Source organism: Myodes glareolus, chromosome 27 (assembly GCF_982192425.1).
Source record: "Myodes glareolus chromosome 27, mMyoGla1.1, whole genome shotgun sequence".
NCBI classification, from domain to species: Eukaryota; Metazoa; Chordata; class Mammalia; order Rodentia; family Cricetidae; genus Myodes; species Myodes glareolus.
In genome coordinates this window covers 11,255,511-11,279,157 of record NC_142052.1, presented here as the reverse complement: position 1 = coordinate 11,279,157, position 23,647 = coordinate 11,255,511, and the positions used below count along the sequence as shown (strand labels likewise).

At 42.3% G+C, this 23,647-nt stretch overlaps 1 protein-coding gene across 3 annotated transcripts in view; it reads right to left on the bottom strand.

Moving 5' to 3' along the window:
- Pclo (piccolo presynaptic cytomatrix protein) overlaps positions 1-23,647 on the bottom strand; it is a 315,871-nt gene that overhangs the window by 144,295 nt on the left and 147,929 nt on the right. For all 3 annotated transcript variants that reach the window (XM_085684248.2, XM_085684247.2, XM_085684245.2), the window contains exons 4-6: positions 17,397-18,125; positions 4,566-9,636; positions 2,129-4,206 (exon numbers count right to left, since the gene is read on the bottom strand). In XM_085684248.2, the coding sequence (XP_085540374.2) occupies positions 2,129-4,206; positions 4,566-9,636; positions 17,397-18,125 (7,878 nt within the window). The remainder of the gene's footprint in view (positions 1-2,128; positions 4,207-4,565; positions 9,637-17,396; positions 18,126-23,647) is intronic.

The window sequence follows — 23,647 nt, the reverse complement described above, 5'->3', positions numbered from 1 at the left end:
ATATACTGCAGGAAAAAATAACTTCAATAAAAAGTAAATGCTTAGTATTGACTGAACTTTGTAAGATTCTACTAATGAGTTTAAATTGTGAAGCAAATAATGTATTTGCTTACATAGATTTTAATCAATCAAAATCTGCTCTACTTGCGCCTTTAGAGAACTCCTTAGGAAGGAACAGAACAACGGCGTCCAAAGGCTGAACACAAAATGATGGTAACTTTGATCCAGCTTCGCACAGACAAAGGAAGCAAACATAGATTCTCTAATCTGGCACATTAGATTCCATGTAATTGACCCCCTCACTAACCAGTCCAGTTTTATTGAACGTAAACCTTGTTTGCCCCCCTTTAGATGTATAACTGGCTATTAATCTGAATACATGGATGTTTTTGTCCTCTATTTGGAATGACCTTCATCTTTCTCTTCGTGACCCAGCAGAGTTCAGCCTTCATGTCTCAGAGTCTCCTCCCTGGAAACTTTCCTGACCTATTGGAAGCAGAGATGCTGGTCCAGACTTTTATATACTATAAAACTTACCTTCTGCTGCTTATGAAGGGTCCTACCAATAGCAATATCAATAACACGTATGTAGTTATCCCATATTTAGTAGATATTGAAGTTGACCAACTAGAAGAAGTTGGAATTGTGCTCTGAGATTCAGTGAACTTAGGATATTTCTGACTTAGTTATTATTGGTAATTTTACTTAATAAACTCACGATACTCATTGTATTCTTCTTTGTCTGTTTGCAAGTGCAAAGGGAACAATGTGAGGAAAATTCTGATAGCTTGAATATCTGCCATAACTGAATTAAAAGTTTAAAGCCACAATTTGAGCAAATGATCAATGCATCAATTGGCAAAGATACTCTTTCTAATGACCAAAGCTTGGTACACTATTTTAAAAGTTCAAAACATAATGTTTTCACATTTTATTATTTATGTGATTTTATAGGTCATAGGTGTAAAAAAATAAATACACACTGAAATTACTTAAAGGTCACTTTCACGTGACATCTAACAGATTTCAGAAGCAAAGCTATCTCAATGCACAAGTGTCTGTCTGATTGTAGCGCTGGCCTCTGTGCCCAGTCTTACTTGTGTCTTTAGCATTTACTTCACAATACTCTTTAAGAAGGAAATACAGAAGATAATAAAATTCTGTTATAAATATGGAAAATTTAGATGTGAAATTTTAATATATATTATTGTAAATATGCCTATATAACTACAAACAGACTTACAGGTGTATATTTCATAATATGCATTTTAATATATAATATAATAGTATATTTTAAAAATTATATTATATTTTATAGACCACGGCTGTTGTTGAACATGTGGAGATCAGTGGAAGAGTGGTATAAGATTTGTTCAAAACTTAACTGATAATTAAACCATAATGATTTTATTAATTACAATATGCCTGCTATTGTGGTTAATCAACATTTCTCATCTTCATTTATGTCTATATGTACAACATATTTATCTGTTTCTTCCCTTGAGACACAATTATGACTCATAAAATGATCTCTATTGAAACACACATAAACATTCGTTATGCGTTTATTAGCACTTCTATTAGGCTCATCTGAGATTAGTTGAAGAAAGTTGCCCCAAACAAAGTAAACTTGGATGAAGTGGACCTGGTGGATCTTACTTTCATCCGCTCACATCTTGGGCAGTAAGCTTATGCTAAGCTTTTAAGGTCAATATCCTGACTGGGAGAAGAGACTGACTACACACGTTTATTTGACCAACACTCCAGTCATGAGTTCTAACACTCCTGGTCTAAATGCATGGTCATGCTTCATCCTTTGCCTTATTTATTTATATTCAGTATTTTATTCCACCAGGTGGGGAAATGAATATTAGCTGAACACACTGAAATCAGCCTACGATTCAGAGATCTTTATATTAGAAGAAACCTTTTTTTTCCGTTGGCATTTTTAAGAGAATGAGGTCCTCCCCACCCCCCCCACCCCCGACACACATTTATAACGCAATAGTCCTCCCTCAATTTCAGTCTTTCACTTTCTATGTGCTAGCTTTGTTACCTTCTAAGTCTGCAAACACATGATTAACATCTACGCATCCATTGTCTTCTAACTGAAAGCAACCCCTCTTACCGTGAAGCCCTCGGAATACTGAAAAGGAGCCCTGGACCGCTCGTCTGCTGTAGGACTCAGAGGCTTGGGGTCAGACAGAGAACGCTGCATCATCTTGGCTGTCTTAGGACTTGCTGGGGGCACTTTAGCCATGTCTGGATGGAGCACTTTCTGTGGACTTACGTCATCGGGGAGGGGTTTTTCGTAAGGTACAAAGGCTGATTCTAATGCTTTGCCTGGTGACAGTGGGGAGATGGGTGAATAGAGGACCTTGGGAGATTTGGGTGGGGAAGGAGCCAGCTGGACTGCGGTGTCTGCCCGAAGGTGAGCTGAGGAGTACCCGATCTCTAAAGGTGTTGGGCGTTTCTTGTCTTTGGGTGGAGAGGAGGCACCCAGATATGGAGGGCTCTGTGTGTCTGAATCTGTTTCGGTTTGACATCCTAAACTGCCCCCTTTGTAAGTCTTTTCAGGTGCTGAAATGTGTTTAATTATTTCTACCTTGGCATCCACCCGCGCTCGTATGGAAGGTGTCCTTATGGTTCCCAATGGTTCAGTTTGCACAGATATCTCTGCGACTGTCTGAACTGCTACACTGGAGACTTTGGAGAGGGGTTTGGTCTTGTCACCCTCTGTGGTGCTATCTCCGTACTTCCCGGGACGGGCTTTTCTCCTTGACCTAGAAGGCACATCCCATTCATCCTGATCTTCGTCATCAGTTTGGACGCTGGTATCAACGCTCTTTTTAGTTCTTCTTCGCCTACTGGCATAGCTCCGGTCAGCGCTTTCTTCATCGTCAGTCTGGACGCCACTGTCCACTATCTTTTTCAAGTTCCGCGGATCGTCTGCCAGACTTTCCCCCATCTCTTCATACTGCCCCCGAACTTTAGCCCCGGAACTTCTCTTTTTCGGTTGTTTCTCCTCTTTTACCACAACATCTGTCAGCGGTATCTCTGAAACAGTGCTCAGGATGCCGGGCGGAGCGATGTACTGAGTCACCCCATCGGACTGAACCGTGTACCATCCTTGGCTCTGTGGTATTTCAATGGCCACCACAGTAGAAGCTGTGGTGGTGGCATCTTCAGTGGCCCAAAACTGACTGCCCTCCGGAGCAGCGTACTGACCCTCCAACATGGCCTGCTCGGTGGTGGTTTGCGGAGAGGCGTTTCCGGAGGGGTCATAGTTGTACTGGTAGATCTGCTCGGTGGTGGTTTGCGGAGAGGCGTTTCCGGAGGGGTCATAGTTGTACTGGTAGATCTGGCGGAGCTTCTGCTCCTCAAGCTGCTGGTGGAGCTGCTGTTGCAGCTGCTGAATCTGCTCAAGCTGTAACTGCTGCTGAGCTAGCGTCTCCTGCCTCATCATGAACTGGGCCTGCCGCTCTTCCTCTTGCTGGTATAGGAGGTGCTGCTTCATAGACTGCAGTTCCTCCAGCTTCTTCTGCACCATGATCTTTTCCTGCTCGCGGAACCTCTGGATCTCCTGACGTTCCCACTCCAACTCCTCAGCGAAGCGCTGTTGCTTAATTTTCTCCAGCTCCAGGAGCTCTCGCTCCAAGTCAAGCTGCTGCTGTTGCTTATCTTCATCAGAGACCATTAAAAGAGCGCTTTCCTCTCCTACCACCTCAGAGAACCCTTCAGACGCCGTGGTTAGAGCAGGGACGGAGTCCATCGTCTCAGCGGGAAGCGTTTCCATAGTCATCGTTTGCAGACCGGCACTGATGTCAATGCCGGTCACTGAGATGTCCGTTTCTGATGCACCTGTCGTTAGGAAATACGATCGAGGCATTGGCTGGCTCTGATGCAGGGCTGATAGGGAAGTCAGTGCATCTGTTGTATGAATACCAGACAAATCCCTGACTGTGGTGCTGAAAATGGAGCCGGGCTGAGTGGTGATGGCAAACGTGGCGGGGATTGGAGTTGCTACTGAAGAATAGACAACACCATTAGATGACCTCAAAACACTTCCCACACCATACTGGGGTCCTGGAGGAGGAGTCATTCTCGCTGTGGAATACTGTGGGGTACTAATCCCAACTCCTGAAATGACTTGGCGTGTTTCTGGGTATGGACCTGTCGTCTTGCTTGAATAATCCATTACCTCACCTGAAATACAGGGTAGAGTTATAGTCCAGTTCTCAGAATGAATGATGCCGTTTGGGTCTGAAGGCCCTTTTATCTCGATGAACGCAATGAATGGGACCGCATGCAAATCCACAGGTTAACCTAATTAGGCGCGGAGGAAAAGCAACGTTGGTCATGCAGGCACATGCAGACAGCGACAACAGCAAGAACCACGAAGAAACAAAAATGCGCGTGTACTGTAAAATATAATTGCCAAGACATCCACAGAAAGCAAAAATGTAAATAAAACCAGAGCAGGGGGTATTTTTCTCATCCTGAAACGAGATGCATAACACCGTAATGGCAATTCAAGGCAGGGTCTATGGCTGTAGCATACTGACCTGTCGACACTCTCCCTGAAGACAGATCTACGGCTGCATCAGCTCCTCCAGAATAATCAAAAGCATTCTTACTTTTATAGAAAAAATGTCCAGCTTCTGCTAAGTTAGTATCAGACATGGAAGGTTTCATTCCACCAACCCCTCTGTAACCGTACGGCCCTGATCTATCGTACTGATAGTGATCGTCCCGATAACCAAAGCGGTCTTCGGGAAGGGTAGTGGCAGGCTGCTGCGCCGTGCAGCTCCTTCCAAAAGGCAACTTATAAACCATGTCACAGCACACAGCCCTTCTTCCCGCAGTCAAGTCCACAGGCTTCTCGTCATCTTCTATTATTTTGGTCACCACATTTGAAGTAGATTCATCCATTGTTACAACCGTCCTATGAGACTTGGACGTGCTGAGGTCTACCACTTCTCCATCCGCGACCCCCTGAGATGCAATGCCGTCAGTCCACCCATTGGTGACACCGACAGGAGGCACGGTGACAGGCTTCGTTACCGCCAGTGTCACTGCCTGAGCTGAGGGACCTAGCGATAAGTTGATTGGTGCTTCGTCTCTGCTCGTGGGAAATGTCTGGCCGCTTGCTATCCTATAGGGTGACTCGGTATGTTTCAATACAGTAAGCTGGAGCGGGGCGGCCCCTGCACGCTCTCCGCTCACTTGGCTTCCCGTGACTGTTGCGTAAGTTGTAGTATCGGTGCCTGTGACAATCGCCACCGTCTCGGAGTCTAGGGTGACTTGAGTTATTAAAGAGGCAGCCGCGCTGAGATTTATGATAGAAGGTTGGATGGCGCTGATTTGTCGCCCATAAACTTCATTTGTCGTGGGCTGTCTTTTCACCTCCACTGCAGAGGCGGAAAGATCCATACATTTTTCAGCTGCTTCAGCTTCTGTTTTTGGTATTGTACGTAAATCAATGGCATCACCAGTAAGTGGCAACTTTTCATTTTCCTTGTACGGACGCCTGTCTAGAGCAAGAGGCTCTGGCGGAATGGGTATGGAAACACTTCTGGGAGCGACGCTGGGGGCCGCACTTCTGGTCGCAGAAACCTGGGCTTTTGATCCTTCTGTTGGAAGGAACTGTGTAAGTGACATTGGAGCTCCTTGAAATAGAGATGGTGTTACAACAGGGGCAGAAGAAAATGCCTCCATAGCTCCTGGTGCATACAGGGCTGGCTGTGAAGAACTTGGAATTTCTGTAGTTGTCATAGGAGGAACTACAGAAAACACAGTTTCAAGGGAAACCAGATCTTTTGGGGGCGATCCCAAGGGCCAGCTGGTAATGGCTTGGGCAGCAGAAGAATCTGTTGGAGTCCCAGGTTCAGAGGGCAATGTGATAACCACATATGTCTCCATTAGAGACTTGGAGTACCTTGGTGAGGATTTATTAGAGTGTGGGGAAAGTGGAGAGGTAGGGGAAGGCAATTTGTAATCTGCTGAAGTCACTAAATTTAGGGACATACTTGAAGTTAAAGACAGACCTGTTGGTTTGGGGCATGTGTCTGTTGTTTTCGGTACAGTTACCGGAATCTGAGGAACTACTGGCTTGGGGGCAATTGGAGGTTTGACTGGTTCTGGCCGATGTGTAAACACAAGCCCAGTTGGAATTGAAGCAGGCTTCGGAGGGACAGGAGGTGGTGCGGCGGCACATATTTTGGTTGCAGGTAGTCCATTACTCCTCCGAGCGGCTGCGACCTCCACTGTAGTAACAGCATCAACGTGGGTTGTAGCAATAGTCATCGGAGTCGCTGGAGCTTCAGCGGCCAACTTTTTTTTAGGATAAATGGTTGGCTTAGGTGAAGTTGCTGGGGGCAATGGTGGAGGAGGGGGAGGAGGAGGTGGTGGAGGGGGAGGAGGTGGTGGAGGGGGAGGAGGGGGTGGCTGGGCCGATATGTCCAAAGACGAACTCCGGAAAAATGGATGAGATTTAGGTGGGTGGGTAGAAACAGGAGGACCGGCCGATGGTAACCTATATGTGGGCTTTTCCTGACCCGAGACCTTTCCAGATACAGAATATGGAGATACTGGCTGTTCTGTCATCTGAGGGGCTATTACAGAAGGAGGTGTTTGGACAAACCCAGTTTCAGGTAAGCTGATTTTTGCAAACTCAGCCTCAGACTCTTCCCTTTTATCCTTGTAAGCATCCAAAACCTCTAGAATAATTCCATCCCCAGTTTCTGTCTTGCCTTTTATGGGATCTTTTTCAGATGTAGGTAAGTCCGTGGACACGGTGTCAGCGTGTGGCCTGTCAGTTTTAGCTCCTACAGTTTCTGTGACTGAAGGGGCCATACTAGAGAAGGAAATCAGAGCATGTTCACCACCAGTTCTACTTTCAGGCATGATGGTCCGATCTAAGGACACGCCTATGTCTTCCGGATAGTCTATGACACTGCCTGGAAAATAAGTCGAGGAAGAAATTTCCTCAGAGTCTTCAAGTTTACTTATTCCGCCCGCTGGCTCTGTATAAGCAGCCGTTATGCTGTCCAGGGGAGCAACGGGTGAGGAGCTGTCCGTGGTGCAGACCGAAGAAATCGATGACGTAAGAGAAGGTGTGTCGGAGGGGGGGACAGATGCCGCACTTTCTGAAGGCTCGGAGTAGGTCAATATCAGCGACTCATGGGCAATTATTTCTTGAATTTCTCTGGTATAATCAGTTACATATTCATCTTCAAGTTCTTCCGTTGAAAAATGTTGGGTTATCTTAACATCTGGGATAGAGAGAGTGGCGCTGCTGGTTGAGTCTGTAAGAGATGCTCCAGAAAGGATGCTTGATGTCAAAGACACATCTTGCACCCTGTCAAAATCCATAGTGGACTCTGTCATGTCATCCCCGATGGTGGTCTGTGGAGGACTGGCTCCATCTGTTACCTGCATCTGCTGCCGCCTCATAAGTTCTTCATAGGCAGCATCAGCATCTAATAACTTCTTTTCCTCGCTGGTAGAAGTTACCATGGTGCCCAGATCCACTATCTCGTGGCTTTCTGGAATGATATACGAGCTCGAGACTATGTCTTCTTGAGGCACAATGGAATGTAAGCTTTCTAACTCATAAAATTCTTTCTGGAGGTCTGTGATTTTCTGCATAGGATCATCGTAAATCTGTTCGGCGAGTCTTATTTTTTGCTCTCTCCCTCTCTGCTGCAGAAATCCATTTTGTTCCTCTTGCCTTGTGAGCAGACTGCCATCTCCAGACCCATTGTATGTGTCCTCTACTAAAGATTCATAAATGTAGTCCTCTATTAACATGCCCCCGTACAGCGGCTCTTTTTCAAACACTTCGTCTCGCTCATTTGCAGCTGGGAAAGATTTGTATTTGTGGGTTTTTTGCATCATTTCTTCGTACATCTCCTCAGCACTCCGCAGGGCCTTCTGAACACCTTCTTTCTGCATCGCAGATTGCTCATCTGTGGGTGAGTACAAAGACACAGCTGTAGGCAATTTATAAACTTTTTGGACTTCTATTATTTTCTCGGGGCTGATTTCAAATCCTTCCGGGTCTGATTCTATGCTAGGTGAGTACTCAGAACAAGAGGACCTGTGGAGCTCCTCCATTTCGGCCGCCTGGCGCAATTCTTCCGTGGGAGACGCATCCTCAATGGGAGAGAGATTACTGGGTGGCGTCTTAGGTCTCTCTCTCCTTCTCTGAGCTCGAAGTTCATCTTTGTCTTTCTTTGATTTCTTACTAGAACTTTTCCTTTGTTGCTGCTCCAACTCCCGCTGCTTCTCTTGCTCTTTTAGCAGTTCTTCCTCCTCTCGCAATTCTTCCTCCTCCGAAGAATCTTCGATGGTGGGCAAGAGAGGGCCATGCGTCCGGTGCCGCGCTTTGCGCTGCTGTTTGCTCTCCCCTTTCTTGTGGCTGGGGCTGCTGTCACTGTCCTCGTCAAGTGACGACACTGACGTCGGGGACGTGCCAGGAGTGAAGCTGGATGCATGGAGACTAGAGGACCCCTCTCCCCTCGATCTGTCCTCAGGTGAGTCTGTCAGACTTTCCATTTCTAATTCTGGCTCTTCGTCAAAATACAAAGTCGTTTTTTTCTGAGACGACTCCGCGGAGTATTTATCTGCTGTCGTGCTGTTGAGCTCGATCGTCTTAAAACGACGTAACCCTCCGCCTCCAGCAACGACAAGTTCTTCGCTCTCCTGACTTTTAGTTTCTCGGAATTTGAGCTCAGGACTTTCGTCAAATGTTTCGTCGTCCTCGTCATGCCAGGAATGACGTCTCCCTGCGTCATCATCAAAGCTAGCGGTGCTCTTGCGAGTCAGCCGTCTGTGCTTCCCCACTGGGCTTTTCCCTTTGCCTTTTGCTTCTTCCCGCTTCTGGCTCTCAGGAAGACCGCCAATCTCCTTGAGCTGACTCCGGATGAACTCATCGTCCTCAGAGCCAGAAGCATCCTCATCCGCACTCATTTCGAGAATCTGTTTTCGTATGAAGTCCTCCTCTTCCCCCGAACCTTGACTGTCTTCCTGTTTATACTCATCGCTGCTGGAGGAGCCAACGCTAGTTCTCCGCTTTCGACGTACGACAGGGGAGTTTTCACTTTCGCTGCTGTCTTCCACGGAATCATAGGATGCTCTTCTTGGACTTAGGTCATCAACCAGCCCAGGTTTTTCTTTATGGTCCTTCCTGGGAGGAAAGCCTTGTTGGCTCTCCCTTCTTGAACTTTCTTTCTTTTCTTGGCTCTCTTTGACCTCTTCTTCTGAAACAGCCATATCCAGCATTTCAGACTGGATCTGAGGCTTTTGCTGGTCCTGAGGCTGCTCAGGAGAAACCTTCTGGGGCTGGGCTTTCTTTTCTGATTTGTCACCCAGTGTACTCGCCTGAGCTTCCAAAATGGATAGTACTGTGCTTTCCAGCTTTGCTAGGTCCGAGGGGCTGGAAGGGCTGCTTTCTTGTGAGAAAGAGTCCTTCTTGAGTCCTCTGAGCAAATCTTTGTCATCGCTTGGTATAAGACTTGGGATCTCACCAAGAGAACCTGATATTCCATCAGAAGAGTAGCCCGTGTCACTCAGACCTTGTGGGCTCTTGGGCTGCTGAGAACTGGAGGTCTCGGACTTGTCCTCTTCCTTTTCCTAGTGGAGGGGAGAAGACACAGGCAAAGGTATTAGAGCTGAACTAATCACGTGACTTCACCAATCACCATTATCATTAAATAACCATCAATAATTGAGGAAAAAATATGGGAAAATTCAGCTATGTGATGATAGTTTTTGTTTGCTTGGTGCTGCTGTTGTTGTTGCTTTCTGAGACAGGGTTTTTCTGGGTAGTTTTGTAGCCCATTCTGGGACTTGCTTTATACCCCAGGCTGGCCTCGAACTCACAGAGATCTGTCTGCCTCTGCCTGTGGAGTGCTGAGGTTAAATGTGTTTTCCACCACCACCTGGCATAATATGATATTTTCAAATAATCTTTATATGAGGACAAAATTGAGAACAGTTAATATTCACTAACTTAGGTTAGTTTTCATTTAGACTAAATTTAAATTACATATTAATTCTCAATTTCAATTGATTTTCTTTCATTAATTCTATGAGGCCTCTTTACATTTTAATTTCACTTTCCTCAAACGAATTATCTATAGCAATACATTTACTTTGTGATGAAGTTCAAATGGTTAAAAGAAAAAGTATCTGTCTCTGTTTCTCATGTGTGTATGTGTCTGTTTGTCGTCTGTCCATCCTTGGAGGGCAGAGGAGAACATTGGGTGTTCTATTCTATCATTCTTTGTCTAATTGCCTTGAGACAGAGTCATTCATTGGACCTGGAGCTTGTTGTTTTTGGCTATGCTAGATGACCAGTGAGCCCAAGAAATCTTCTGGTCTCTGCCAGTCCTGTCCCAACTCCCTACCCCAGGACTGATATTACAGGTATACAAGGCCATACTTATTTCTTACATGGGTGCTGGAGTCTGAACATGGATTCTTGTCATGATCATACAGCAAGCAATCTCTCTTTCTCCCTCTCCCTTTTCCTCTCTTGCGTGTGTTGGTTCTTTTTCTTTAATTGAAAAATTTTTCATAAATATATTCCGATTATGGATTTTCCTCTTCCAACTCCTCTGTGCTGAATAGCTGTATTTCAACTTGACACACACTAGAGTTATCTGAAAGGAGGGAACCTCAACTGAGGAAATGCCTCCATAAGACCCAGCTGTAAGGCTTAACTCGTGATTGATGGGGGAAGGTCAGCCATTTGTGGGTGGTGCCATCCCTAAGCTGGTGGTCCTGGGCTGAGCAAGCCATGGGGAGCAAACCAGTAAGCAGATCCCCTCCGTGGCTTCTGTATCAGCCCCTGCTTCTAGGTTCCTGCCCTGTGTGAGTTCCTGTCCTGACTTTCCTTAGTGATAATGTTCTTAGAAGTGTAAGATGAAATAAACCCTTCCCTCCCCAGTTTCTTGGTCACAGTGTTTGGTCACAGTGTTTCATCACAGCAACAGTAATTCTGACTCGGATGTCCTCCCAGATCCCTCCTGCCTCCTCGGCCACCCACGTCTCCTTCCTCTCTCTCCTTGTAGAACAACAGACAGAGACAGAAACAAACTAGCTGCCATCACAGCAGCCCACTAATACACAGTCTTCCTGAGTGGGCAGCACTACCTCACCACATCCCACAAGACGACACAGAGAGAGTTGGGAAGCACAAGAGAGTCTGGATGACTTCATCAGTTAATGCCGCCTCCCATCATTCGCAGCAAACACCACGGTTATGGAGGAAAATCAGCCAAAATATGATCTTCCATAAATATGATCTTCCATAATTTAATTTTGATAGTTTATAATATAGATTTTTGAAGTCTGTCCTGACATTTTTTTAAAAATAAGGTTAAGACTAGATACATAGAACGTAAGAAAGAAAAGCAAAAGGGAATTCATGAAGTGCTAGCACAAAATATTATGTGTTAGCTCCTGCCGGTGTATGGCTTTCCTCTGTGCCTGCGCATCCTTCACCCCTTTGCACTATGCTCTCCCTTATCAGCCCTTCTGGTCCTGTCTATCCCACGTGCTTCACGGGCTTCCCTCACCATGTTTGGTGAGGCTGCTGCTGTGTCGCTCTCTCTATTCTGTATTAAACGGTAGCAAGTGTGCAAAGGCTTATTCTAAGCAACATGGTAGGAGTGACCGATGGAGCATCAATTAGTTGTTTCTAATGCACCTCACTGGAAGGTTCAAAGGAGAGTCGTGCTCACCAGGGTACACTTTGGAATGTTAATTTTTACCCCATTAACTAGATTTAGGTTTATATAATCTCACATAATAATGTGTTCTAATTAACTACATAGTTTAGCTGTGAAACATCAGATCAGGTTCTTTGCTTCACTGATTAAAGGCACCTACAAATTAATCTTTATTACTGCTATTAATCATTTTAAAAAGGAATTGGACATATCAGGACTTGGCAACCATTTGTCTTTCTTGTAGCTAACTGGTCCTTGACACTGCTTCATTAATAACACTTATAAACAAGGGGAAATTAGTTGTAGATTACAGTCTGTAAGATGTATCCTGTTTTCTCTAATTTTTGAACTTTATAATCGATGTTTGAAGTACCATAGATATGGTCAAAGGATTCACGTGAAGGCAACATAACGTGGGCCATTTTATCACCAATTTCTCATTACATCAGACTAAAAGATTAGAAACTTTTTCTCAGGTGCTTCAAAAATTTGTAACAGTATACTTATTTCAAGAAAAGTATTAATCTATTTAGTGAAATAATATTTATATATAAAACTGTAACAAACATACTTTCGAATAACGTAGAACACACACATATATAATGTTATAAAATATCTAAAATATAAACTGTTACTGACTTTTAAAAATTCACTCCTTTTTATTTGAACCATCAGGAAATTGATATTTGTATTCTCTGTTTCACTTTTTACACTTAATACTGTTTAGAATCACCTCCGAAATTCTAAAATGAGAATACCATTTCAGTTAGGTTACTTCTGTATGAAAGTTTTATCACCTTTGATAAAGTCAGGTGGTGAGAACAGCAATGCTGCAGGCTCAGCTTTAAAATCTCAGTGTTACTTTCATTCCCCTAAAGAAACATTGCCTGTCTGTTCCCAGTGATCAGTATGCAATTCATCACACTGGCCTACAGCATATGGCATGACTTCCATGCATAGAATTTTAGTTACTTGAGCTTTGCTAATCTATGTATTGAAAATAACCACTCAGAAATTTCAGGAGCTAAGCTTCAGTTTTTTAAACCCACTAACAAACAGTAGGAATTGGAGCATCCCCTTTCCCGAGAGCCTCCCACAGCCATCACTGGACAGTAGATGCGTCAGAGAGAAGCAGTAATGAGTCAGCGCCATCTGAAACTCTTGACCGTGCTGTACCTCGTGGGGAACCTAGTGGGAGAAAATGTACAAAAATACATATGTTCTTTCAAGCATGTCTGTGCTCTTTCCTCAAGACTTGACTTGAAGCCAGAGGCACTCCACACTGGAGGAGAACAGAAGTTTCTGAAGATGTAAGTGTTAGGAATTGAGCTCTAGGATTCATATAAAAATGTGCAAAGACAGATGACTGTAAGTGCTTGGTTAGTTTTTCTAGACGTGATTTTAAGTGAGCTGATGGAGCACAGGGCCTATCTTCATCCTGCATAGAAAGTTTGCGTTAGGATGGAGAGCAAACATGAGCAACTACATCACAAAACAAGGCAGGCACTGCATTCTGTACCAATAGACAGCTTGACTATTAGCCCTTCAGCTATTGTAACAGAAATCAAAGCCCACATTAAAAGCTATGCTAACTCTAGTTTCCATCTGGAGGACAGCAGTTCTCAGTAGAGAATATGGAACAAAGAAGGAAAGTTTCTGGCCTGGATATATAGGTGAAAATACAGAATTTTATAGCAACATGACTTAAAAATATGAAACTGAAAAGTTTAAAGAGGTATACTTTCAAATATATATCATATTTAAATATATTCATTTTAATATATATTCATTTAATTTTGCTTAATAAGCACATTTTGAAAATTTGAGTAAAGAAACAGAATGAATGCAAACTTGTGCAACCACTTTGGAAATCAGTGTGGTGGTTTCTCAGGAAACTGAGAGTCAACTTACCTCAGGACCCAGCAATTCCACCCTTGGGAATATACTCAAGAGATGTCCTATCATACTAGAAAAGCATTTGTTCAACTATGTTCATAGCAGCACTATTTGTGATAGCCAGAACCTGGAAACAACCGAGGTGCCCCTCAATATGAGAATGGATAAAGAAGGTATGGAACATATACACATTGGAGTTTTACTCAGCGGTAAAAAACAATGACATCTTGAATTTTGCATTCAAATGGATGGAAATAGAAAACACTTTACTGAGTAAGATAACCCAGACCCAAAAAGAGGAATATGGTATGTACTCACTCATAAGTGGATTCTAGCCATAAATAAAGGACATTGAGCCTATAATTCGTGATCCTAGAGAAGCTAACTAAGGTGAACCCAAAGAAAATCATATAGTTATCCTCCTGGATATTGGAAGTAGACAAGATTGCCAGGCAAAAGTTGGGTGCAGGGCGGGTGGGGGTGGGGTGAGTGTAAGGGGAGATGGGGAGGGAGAAGGGAGAAGGGGAGGATTGGGGAGAGCTTGGGGGAATGGAATGGGTGGGATGGAGGAAGGGTGGATATGGGAGCAGGGAAGTAGATATCTTAATTAAGGGGGCCATTTTAGGGTTGATAAGAGACTTGACTCTAGAGGGGTTCCCAGGTCCAAGGAGATGTCCCCAGCTTGCTCCTTGGGCAGCAAATGAGAGGGTGCCTGAATTGGCCTTGTCCCATAGTCACACTGATGAACATCTTGCATATCATCATAGAACCTTCATCTGGCGATGGATGGAGATAGAGACAGAGAACCACATTGGAGCACTGGACTTAGCTCCCAAGGTCCAAATGAGGAGCAGAAGGAGGGAGAACATGAGCAAGGAAGTCAGAACTGCGAGGGGTGCGCCCTCCCACTGAGATGGTGGGACTGATCTAATGGGAGCTCACCAAGGCCAGCTTGACTGGGAGTGATGGAGCATGTGATCAAAATGGACACTCTGAATGTGGCTGGCAATGAAGGCCGACTGAGAAGCCAAGGACAGTGGCACTGGGTTTTGATTCTACTGCATGGACTGGCTTTGTGGGAGCCTGGTTTGTTTGGATGTTCACCTTTATAGACCTGGATGGAGTGGGGAGGACCTTGGACTTCCCACGGAGCAGGGAACCCTGACTGCTCTTTGAACTGGAGAGGGAGGGGGAGGGGAAGTGGGGGGAGTGGGAGGGAAATGGGAGGTGGGGAGGAGGTGGAAATTTTTAATAAATAAAAAAATAAATAGAAATAAAATAAAAAAGAAACAAAATGATGCAGCAACGAAGAAATAAAAACAACACAATATTGAAACAACTGACAAATTGACAAATGACTATAAAATAGCACAAACATACAAGCTGTGAAAATTACCCAAAAGAGTGTGCAAAAGTTACAGAGAGAGATGGATACTAAGGAAAGAGCTTATGTCAGAAGTGTCACAGGACAAAAGTACTCACAGGCAATGGCTGGGAATCGAGGCTTTATAATCAGAACTGCACTACAATCCTCATTCTGCTATTTTTCTGCAAGTATACTTGTATATGGAGTATAAAACCCAATTTCCCTATTTTTAAAACAGCCACCATGACGGTTTTATTATCAATATTCGTGTAGGTTAGAATGGAGGAAATGGGTTTCATAAAATGAACCTTGAATGTGGTAAGACGCAAATGAGAAGGATTACTTGAATTTTTAAATGGCAATATAAAAAGGAGTCAATATAGGGAGCTCTGCAGCAGGAGAGGATGACTTTCAGTCATGGGGGGAGGGAATGGCATCAAAAGGTCAGCAACTCAGGTGGGGTTTCGGTGATGACACTGCAGAGACACACAGAGAAGTCCAGACAGCTCCAGAGGGGAGAAACTCACTGAAAATAAGACTCACACTGAAGTGTTTGTGGCTTTGATTTTCTCACTGGTAGAGGATGGTGAGCATTGCAGGGGAGTTATATTGCAGATATCACAGGGTGAAAACCATAGCTAATCTGTTTAGGCAGGACTACACACCGTATGGGCATCCTGACCACTGTGCAAATGAGTCAAGGTGGGAAAACAAAACATTACAATGTTTATGATATCATTTAAATGCAAGACAGAAAGCTTTAGTTTGGTTTTGGAAATGGACCAATAGTACTGGTGTTCTTTAATTTCCCATTGATTGTTCACATGGCCTACAAAACCCTCAAGAAAAACTGGAAATTCTGCTGTAAGACAAAGTATAATAAAGCAATCACTTCATTTGTTCACTGTCAATTTAAAGCTGATGGTTTGTAAAAGAAGAAATATGACTTATATAGTGTTGGCCAAACCCTTTTCTATAGTAGGTTAGTGGCAGATAAAACAATAACACACACACACACACACACACACACATACACACACACACAGAGAGAGAGAGAGGTCATGTGCTGATAAAACTTACAATGCAAAGAACTCATAAGTGTATCACTAGGGAACTGACCCTTCCTGTATTGCTAGGGCATTTATCTAGCAGCAAACCAAGGTAAAACAATGATTAAATGAGATCCCACAAGGAGTAAGTAAAATGTGCCAGGAAAACCGATGGACTCTGCATTTATAACCATTATGAGAATAACGAACTCTGGAGCTCAAGGAAGCATCAAGTAGAGGGATGTCCTCACGATCAGTAATGGTATGGAGGACCAAGTCCCGAGAAATAGAAACCTAGCTGGCCTCAGATTTGTGTCTGTAAGACAAGAGGCAAGTAAATGATGGTGTCACATTACAGAAAACCAAAAGGAGAGGGGATTCTACAGAAAAACGAGCAATTAGTCAGCCATGTTGGGCTTGAATTTACAGTGAGGGCTAAAGGGAAACTGTCTACTTGAATACACGAAAACCCAGCTCTGTAACTCAAAACTAGAGACACATGTGCACACGTGATTTTAAGGGTTGATTATGTGACTTCTCTGGATAGAAAAGAAGGAAACTCAAGGGGAAAAAATTGGAGACTGGCAAAGAAAATCCTAAAAATGGCAAATGCGGGACCGACAAAAAATGATCAGAATGAGAAAGAAAGATGGTGGAGATGGGTCAGCAGGCATGTGTTATAGTGAACACAAAATAGCAGACTCCCATAAACTAATTCAAGGTTGCGGTTGTAATTCCTGCTTGCAGTTATAATAGATGTACAATAGGTAATTTTTCTGTGAACCATCAGTGTCCCCTATGAATTAAATTATTTAATTAAGTAGAAGATATTTTGTGGCTCTCTAAATAGCTTACATTTTAATTCTTATGTATGTATACACACACATACATAATAAAATTGGATTTTAATTAAAATTAATATACTTTGAAAGAACAGCGTTCCTTTAAAATGGCAGAATTGCTTATGCAAATAGTACTTAAAACGGGGCATTCTTGAAACTTCTAACTAAAGGAAGAGTATGTAAAGTTCGTGGTACTCTATACTATACGCAGATAATAAGCAATCCTCCATATTAGACAAATGGCACTAAACCATGAGAAAAATCTTTTCATTTTTCTATATGATTTAGAGAATTTTGTCTCTATGCTTTATGGAAGTTGACTAAGGTATCAAAACGCCATTGCTTTTCATTTACGTGCAAAAAAAAAAAAAAAAGGTAGAATTCTCTGAAACGTAATTCACGGTTTAAAGGTTTTCACTCCCATCCTATCTGTGACTGGCTGAGGTACTAAGCAAACCTAGCGAACTGCGCACGCAGGACTGCGATGGCAGGAAGTACAACTTACTGGTTTTTCTTTGCCAGGCTCCACCAGGTCAGACTTGGCGCTGCCTTCCGCCGGTGGCGGTTTCTCTGCACCGCTTTCCCTGCCTCCTTCCTTGGGCAAAGTCTGAGGTGTGTCCCTGGGCAGATCTTCAGTCCTGGCCTCGGGCTGCCCCTCTTCTCCCACTGCCTTGGCGGCTACCCCTGCTGTGGGCTCTTCAGGAATTTGTGCTTGAGCTTGAAGTACTTCCTGTTTCTCTGCCCCCTCCAAGGCCAGTGGCTTTACTTCTGGGGGTAACTCCTTATCTCTGGGGGTTGGCTTCTTTCCTTCAAGCGGTGGTTTTTCTTCAGCAGGGGCCGACTTTTCCTCAAGTGACTTCTTTCTCGTTTTATCTTCGGGGAGTAGTTTTTCCTCTTCAGAGGGTGATTTCTTTTCTTTCCAGGCTGAAATTTTACTTTTCTCTACTTTACTCTCTTCTGGTTTTTGATCTACGGTGACCGGTGCAGGGGTTTTCTCAGTTAATGGTGTTTCTTTTTCTGGAATGAGTTTTTCAGTTTCAGTTTTTACTTCTGTTTCCTTCTTTTTATCTTTTACCGGGGCCCACGTGGGTGCTTTCTGAGATGGTGGTTCTGCAGGGGCAGGCACAGGAGATGCCTTGGATTCTGATGATACAGGAGGCATTTTGCCTGTATCTCCAAGTTGACCTGAAATTGCTCTCTGCGTCTGGCAATTTAAGCAAAGCCATTCCTGAATCTGTAAAATGGACAGCAATGAACAGATTAGGATTACAGCGGACTTTCTATTTTACCACATTAGTCAAGATGAAAATTGAAACTGTCTAGTTATTCTGTTGATTATTGATAGGCACAGGGAAAGTTATTCTGTTCTAAATCAGAAAAAAAGCATCATTGAAAAAAATGTAAAGAAGATTATTGAAAATATAAACATGGGCAAAATCTATAATGACTACCAATTTCTATGTTCACCACCACTTAGAAAAAGAAAGGGGCTAGAAGAATGAACTTAAGGAGGGACCCAGAGTTATTTTACTTATTATATATGACTTATTTAGAGTTTGGCACTGAAAAGAAAACTGTAAATTTGAAAGAAAAATTATTAAAGCCTAGTATCTTAAAACTTAGCATTTCCATCATAAATTTGCTTAAATACAATTACATTACATAATACGTTTCATTTTTGTTTAAAACTAAAAAAAAAAAAACGTTATTTGAATTTAGTTTAGCCACTCTTTATCTCTTGGTATCAACCAAATGAATTTCCACCGAGTTGCATGGAGTTCTCCAGAGTCACTCGTGTGTAATTCTCTATCTTCTTTCTAATTAATAAAATGATTCCATTTTTAATACTAATTACATGTATTCACCAGTTAAGCAGGATAGAGTCATAGATCAAATTGTTTGACATTTTTTTTTTTTAAGTATTTTGATTTTGCGACTGAAATGCCTCCTTCTGGGACTGCTGCTCAAGGCACAGGGAACTGCAACAGTCTCAGGCAGATCACCTAGATCAAATACAGTTCCCTAGAGGGCTATTTTAGCAGAGCACCAAGTGAAGAAAAGAGGACCCACCACTTTGAGAACCAGCCAGCTCACTGTTTTTGCAATCTAAGTCATGAAAACTACTTTCTGAAAAGAACACAAGGCAAGCAATCACAAGGGAGGCAGCTGCGAGGTTCGGGGCAGACATTATCCTTGAGCTTTGTGTTCTGTATTTTGTCTTCCATTATATGTATTTTCATATAAAAGATAAAGGCTGTACATGTTGCTTCTCTCTCATCATTACCATATAATGTGTATTTATTATGCAAGAAACAAGGTGGGAGGGTCCTATAAATAATCCTGCCTGCTGTCTTGTGTGTCATTGTCTCCAGATAAATTCAGTTTCAAATTGCTCTTCATCCTGGCTCTTCTCTCCAGGTGCTCGGCTTAAATCCCTTGCAGAAAGATCACTTACTGTAGCAGAATACTATCAGAGAAAAGCTTCATTTGTTCCCTGCTTTCTATTCTTTATAGACGTTACAAATGGTGCTTAAGATATTTGACTATTTTGTAATCTGTTAGGGGTTATAGATCGTTAGTTTCTTCTCTAAAGTACAAAGATGAAAGACAACTCTTACTTCCAGTAAGCCCTGACTTAAAACAGTAGGATGCATTTGCTTTTAGTGTGTATGGCCCTTCAATATCAATCCTTTCTTAAATTCCCGGGAAAGCATCTCTGGTATGAACTACAGTGTTATGGAACAATCTGGTTCACAAGTTATGGGAAAGAAACTGACTTGATCACTTGTCAAACAGGGCCGAATAAAAGAGAAAACCTCCAGAGCACCAGTCTTGATCTGCGCTATGGCTCAGAAGTCATTACTTGATTGAAGCACATCTGAAGATATCATCCTTATTCACATTTTGAACTTGATGTTTCAAAAAAACAAAAACAGACAAAAATAGCAGTCTCACGGGGCTGTTTTGATACAAGGAGTCTAAAAATCACAAGCAGGTGTGTATGAAGCATTCTCATCAGGACATGTCCCAGTGTGAATAAGCTGGGGACTTTTAATCTAACAGGAATACAGGTTTCATGCATTTTGTCCACTATAAAATTCTGATTTTTTTGGGAAACTACTCTTATGTATTGAGAATATGCTAAGTATCATAGAGCACATGGCTTTTTTAATGAGGGAACTCTGTTGAGAAAACGAAGCACTTTGGTATCCGGAAGGTGGTATACTCAATATTCTCATACCTTTTTGAAATTTAGGTAAGAAGCTCAACTGTAGTGTATCCATCCAATCCATTTTGTCAAATAAAACACTTCATTTCTCCAATTAATTGCATGTTTGGTAAACTTATAAAGCAGAGGTGATCGTACCGGAGTGTCCCAGGCGAGCAGTTGGTAGAACAGCTCTCAGAGATAACACCAGCTACAAACCCTGAAACCTGCAAGAGCTCCCTGCCTGCAAGATGAATCGGTGCAAACACAGAACAAATGTGGTGGGAGATAATCGGCCACATTTGGTCGGATTTGTCACACTCCACAAGTTGGATTCTATATCAGACAGTCAACAAGGCTGAGCTCCTGAGGCTAGCTAAGTCATGAGTTCTAGGGGGAACTCTTTTATTATTATTATTATGCTAAGACAACATACAATAAACTGTCTCTTAATGGTATATGGTTATGCTTATAGAGAAATGCAATTCTCTGCTCTCATCAGAGAAGCTTCTTCTTAGAGTAACTAACACTGAAATCCACAAATGGACAATGTGCAGAGAATGAGGACTTTGAAATGTCCAGTTCTATATACAGTATCCATATCACACTTCTGAAGCCAGGGCTCAGAGATCTGTACAGAAGAAGGCATGGAAAGATTGTAAGAGCCATAGTGATGGATGACCTCAAGGAGACAGCATTTTCAAGACACAACAGGGCAGACATGTCTAGGAACTTACATAGACTATGAAAACAATCACAAGACCTACACAAACTCAAACCAGACAAAATCCTAGCATAGAAGAGAGGAAGTAAATATAAATTCCTAACCCAGCCCAAGAAGGTGTTCATGACGGATAAACATGGGGAGAAGGAAGTTCAGTTACTTCAAAGGGGTGACACTGTGTGTACCAACCACACTGTGGGGCAGGCCCCATCCTCAGTAGTAGTTTGCTAATACAAATTTGACTCTTGGTTTGTTCGTTTGTCTCAAGAGAGAGAGAGAAGTATGTGAAGTTGTGTACATAGAATGGTTGAGAAAGATTTGCGAGGAGTTGGGGAAGGGAAAAGAATAACATCAAACTGTGTTGTGTTTTTTTGTTTATACAAAGAAAACTCTGCAGCTAAGGTTAAGAGAATATCATGGAAGGTAAGGAATGAAGGTTTTAAGATCCAGAAGACCAGGAAATCTGCTGTAAAATGGTGTCCTCCTAGAAATGAGAGGCAAGCTTCATCCATAATATTTCAACAAGGCCTGAACAGATACTACACCAACAACACCTTAAAGAGAATAGGGCACCTCACAAGTTGATTCCTTGTGATATTTTGGTAAAGAATGTGACTGGTTTTTTGCCCTACCCACAAAGAACTATATGATAAAATAGTTCACTCAATGATAAAAGAAAAAGAAATAGTCTTACTTAGGGAAGATCCTACTATTTGACTATTCAATACCAAGAGATCAACCCTGACATTGAGCACATATAAGTAACATTAATGAAACTGAATAAGATGTATTTATATATTTATTTATATAAAATATATAATTAACTATATATATATATACATATATCTAGAGAGAGAGAGAGAGAGAGAGAGAAAGAGAGAGATCATATATTAAAATCTGGATCTTAAAACCTTTCTTCCTTATCTTCCATGATATTTCTTGAATCTTAGGTGCAGAATTATCGTTGTACATACAAAAAACACAATACATTTTGATCTTACTCATTCCCATTCCCCAACTCCTCACAGATCCTCTTCATCTCCGTGTGTATGTGTGTGTGTGTGTGTGTGTGTGTGTGTGTGTGTGTGTGTGTCTGTGTTTGTGTGTGGGTATTCAACTCAACTAAAGAAGTCATAAATTTGAGAGGGAATAGGTGTGTTCATGAAAGAACAATAAAAAATACAGAATGTACAGATTTAGAAGAAAAGGGGCACTACCAGGGAATGGGATGGAGTTAAGTCTTGTGTTCAAGGAGATAAACAGATTTAGAAATGGGGAAAAAAGGTATGCTGACCTCAGGGCATGAGCCCACTCAGCTAAATGTCAAACTTACGAAAAGTTAGTTTAAATAAAAGCTTAGAGCTGTGTGTGGTGGTACACACCTTTAATCCTAGCACATGGAAAGCAGAGGCTGGCAGACCTCTGATTTTTCAGACAGCTATGTTTATCCCTGGAAAATAGAAAGGTGGTAAAGATGTAATTGAGCAAAGGGGCCAAATTCCAGCACCAGTAATCAGAAGAACTTGGCAGTTTTGGACACTTGGTTCTGGTTTTAGAGTTGAGAGTAAAAGAACGGGATATGGACTTTACTCTGTCACTAAGAAAAGCCCCTGAGGTCAGGGATGTGTCAGTGGCATTCTTGAATGGAGGCCGAGAGAGGCCACTGCTAACGCTGTGAAACTAAGCATGGATTGCCTTGGAGACCCCAAGATGTTAGAGATGCCAGAGGCATAGGATTGTGGCTGAGGAAAGCTGCTAATGGGGAATGGAACCAGCCAAAGAGAAAGAAGTATGTTGTCAACAAAATTGAAAGGAGTTGGAGACCAGAAGAGCATTTTGACATCAGACATGGGAATTCAGGGTTTGATGATTGCTCACCTGGTTTTTGGTCTTATTTTGGTTCAGTATATCCTCACTATGCTCCCTTCCATACATTTTGAAATGGTAATGTATATTTTGTGTCATTATATGTTGGAAATCTGTGATTTTCTTTTTGCTTTTATAGAGGAATTAGAGTTAAGAGACTGCTATAAGTCTCAGAAGAGATTTTGGACTTTGCAACAAGTTTGAGACTGCTATAGATTATGGAGACTTTTGAAATTAAACTAAATGCAGTTTTGAACCATGATATGGTTGAAAGTCTTTGGGGTAGTTTGAAGGGAAATGACCCAAAAGGACTGGCACTATTAGGAGGTGTGACCTTCTTGGAGGAAGTGTGTCACTGTGGGGGCAGGCTTTGAGGTCTCCTACATTTAAGATACCACCAAGTGTTTTAGTTCACTTCCTGTTGCCTGTAAGATGCAGTACTCTTGGCCACTTCTTGCACCATGTCTGCCTGCACTCTCCCATGTCCCACCGTGATGATGCAATAAACCTCGGAACCTGTAAGCCACCCCAATTAAATTTTTTTTTTTTATTAGAGTTGCAGTGGTCATGGTATCTCTTCACAACAATAGAAACCTTAACTAAGACAATTTGTTTTTATACATTTTGCAGATTTTAATGTTTTATTTTGAGGATATTCTTGTTAGTATCCTTTAATGGAACAATCTACAAGAAAAGATTTTCATCTATGCTATGATTAAAGATAACAAATCCAGAAACCTTCATATTATGAAAACAATCACATTCTTATTTACTTCTTTATCATCACTTATTAGAATATAAAAATTTATCTCCAGATAGGGAAAATTCTGATAAGAAAGAAGCATGTAAAAACAACTATGCTGATCACAGTATATTCAAGCACATTAAATTGTCAGCTAGAACATGTTAGTAAAATGTATTTACTTTAACCTCAAGTCATCAAAGCTTGTTCAAAATA